Genomic DNA, 2391 nt, shown 5'->3' with positions numbered 1-2391 from the left:
ATGATTTTTGTGGCTTTTTCTTGGACAATAAGGAAGCAAGGGGCTACTCATGTATCCATCTCTGCTGTAGAGACTCTGAATAAGAAGAGAAAAACAAGTGACCAGTTTCTTTTTAAATTGTACTGGTGGGAGCCTCGTCTCAGCATCACTCCAGCTCTCCTAAAGCTGCTTTGATATTCAAAAAAACACTAACTTTTTAAACAATACTGTCCTAAATCCCTTTTATAGATGCCCAGAACCACTTGCAGGCTTTCTGAAACTCATTGTTATAATTACAATCAAGAATCATAGGACTCTGTGCTTTGTGCCAGAAATACACATCCACTGAATTGTTTGCAGAGGAGCCACAGAGAGAAAGAGTGAAGGAGAAATGCAGCTTCTGTGCTGCTCAATTCAGGAGCAGGAACTCCCACTCTATTTAATTTTTCCTCTTTTGTTTCCCAATTTAACTTGGAGCTGCTGAAATTCCAGCTAATGTTTGCTTTGTCCTCTGTGCCCTCCTTTGTCCTCAGTCCAGGGAGCCTTGAGCTGTGCCCTGGTTTACTGTCCCCCACCATCTCCAGCAGCCTCTGTCCCTGGAGGAGGTGGGAGCTGTGGGTGGAAGGGTGAGGTGGAAGGTCTGCAGGACCCATCAATCCCAGCAGAGGTAAGAACTTAATTTTGGGAATTGCTGGAATAGTATTTAGCAGATGCAGAACAAACTCTCTGGGCAAGGGAATGCAGCATCAAGCTTAGTTTTATTAAAGCTTCATCTCCTGGGTCACAAAAAAGCTTAGGGAGGGCTGTGGGGGTTTTTGGTAGTGTTGTCTGACACAGCACATAGGGAGGGAGCTGTGATTCAACTTTTGCCAGCACAAGGCCTGGAACTGGCTCTCCCCCTCTATGCAATAATGTGTGATGTTGATCCCTGATCCTGCTCCATAGAAATGTCCCTGTCTGGTGCTTAGAAAAGTGAGCTGGATCAGGCCTTCCTTCTGGATAAATATCAGATCTGATTCACCACTCAGTTGCTTCTGTTTTGCCTTTGCAGATCCTCATTGATTATAGAAGGATTTGCAAGTTTAAAACCAGAGTAATTCAGTGATTAATCCCAACCAAAGCCTTTGATAAACAGAGAGCAATACTCCTGCCCCATCCAATATCCCACACATCGATGGAGTGCTCTGTGATATGATTCCATGGCAGTTAGACCTTCCTTCCCTTGATTCAGGATTGTGCTGGGATACATTTAGTTTAGCTAATCCAGACTTTTCCCCTCTATCTCTTCTCCCTGCAGAATGTCAGGCACATTCTCAGTGAAACAAAAACAAAACACCCCATGCAGTCCTGCTCCAGGTGGCAGCTGACCCCTGGGGAAGGCTGAGCAGACAGGCAGATCTGAACTCCATTTCAAACCCTGAAGGTTCCTGCAGCACCTTCCAACAGTGAATTAAGGCTGGTCCAGAGAGTGAAAAAGCTTAATCTAGAACTGGCTGGCTGTAAACATCAAAACACTTTGTTCAGGCTCAATTTTGCTCACTTAAGTCAGTCCCAGAGTACATCCACAAACACTGGGTGAGGAGAAGCAGTTGGAACAAAGATGCCCCATTGCTCTCTGGAGGGTCTGTCCCCTGAGTCATGGTGCTCACGGAAGCAGACACAAGACTTTTGGAATCCAAAGTCTGCTTTCTGTTTCACACCATTTTTAGAGCCAAGAATCCTGCCTTTACTCTGCCTTTGAGATTCTGGGCGCCACTCAAAGAAACAGACTGTGAACTTCCTCTGCGTGAATGGTCTCAGGACCCAAATCCACTTTCAGAAGCAGCCAGATGACAGTAAGGGCATTGGTCTGTTCCCTGACCCACCAGACCTGAGGTATTGCTGGGCTACCTGTGGGTGACAGCCATGGGCAAACACGGAGCTCAGGCAGCTCTTCTGGCTCTTGTCACTCCTGAATTTGCAAATTCCCTTGAGAAAAGGTGATCAGCAAGGCAGGAATTCCTGTAGTGCTTTGGCAGTGCCTCCATGCACTCCCTCTGACTCTGAACAGCAAGAGAAGACCCAGCTTCTGAGCATCAGCCATCAGGATGGCAGACAGGGGAGGAGGAACCACTCTTTCTTTTCACATGAGTTTTACCTCCTCCTGATTCCAACTTTTGCCTTCCATCAGGACTCCTGTCAGCTGCCTCCAGAAGATGTGCTTATTTATTTCCTTGTCTTTCCACTCCAGGTAGGTGTTCCTCTTCAGGTACCGGGACAGCCCCAATCTCTGCCTCAGCAGGGCCTTATTCACATCTTTCAGCACAATCATGATGATCCCAGTCTTTCCCTCCACCAGCTGCCAGGACTGGGCAATGTCAAACTCAAAGCTGCACCACTTGCTCTCCAGGAAGTCAGTGGAGATGACTGCGA

At 47.1% G+C, this 2391-nt stretch overlaps 1 protein-coding gene across 1 annotated transcript in view; it reads right to left on the bottom strand.

Moving 5' to 3' along the window:
* Nucleotides 1–718: 718 nt before the first annotated feature.
* Nucleotides 719–2391, bottom strand: part of TLR4 (toll like receptor 4) — a 6131-nt gene continuing 4458 nt past the window's right edge. Inside the window, 1 exon segment of the mRNA XM_008638328.2 lies at nt 719–2391. This exon segment is cut by the window's right edge and continues 18 nt beyond it. Within this exon segment, the coding sequence (XP_008636550.2) occupies nt 2102–2391 (290 nt within the window). The 3' untranslated portion in view covers nt 719–2101.

Source organism: Corvus brachyrhynchos, unplaced genomic scaffold (assembly GCF_000691975.1).
Source record: "Corvus brachyrhynchos isolate BGI_N302 unplaced genomic scaffold, ASM69197v1 scaffold305, whole genome shotgun sequence".
Classification (NCBI taxonomy): domain Eukaryota; kingdom Metazoa; phylum Chordata; class Aves; order Passeriformes; family Corvidae; genus Corvus; species Corvus brachyrhynchos.
This window is presented reverse-complemented; position numbering and strand designations above follow the sequence as displayed.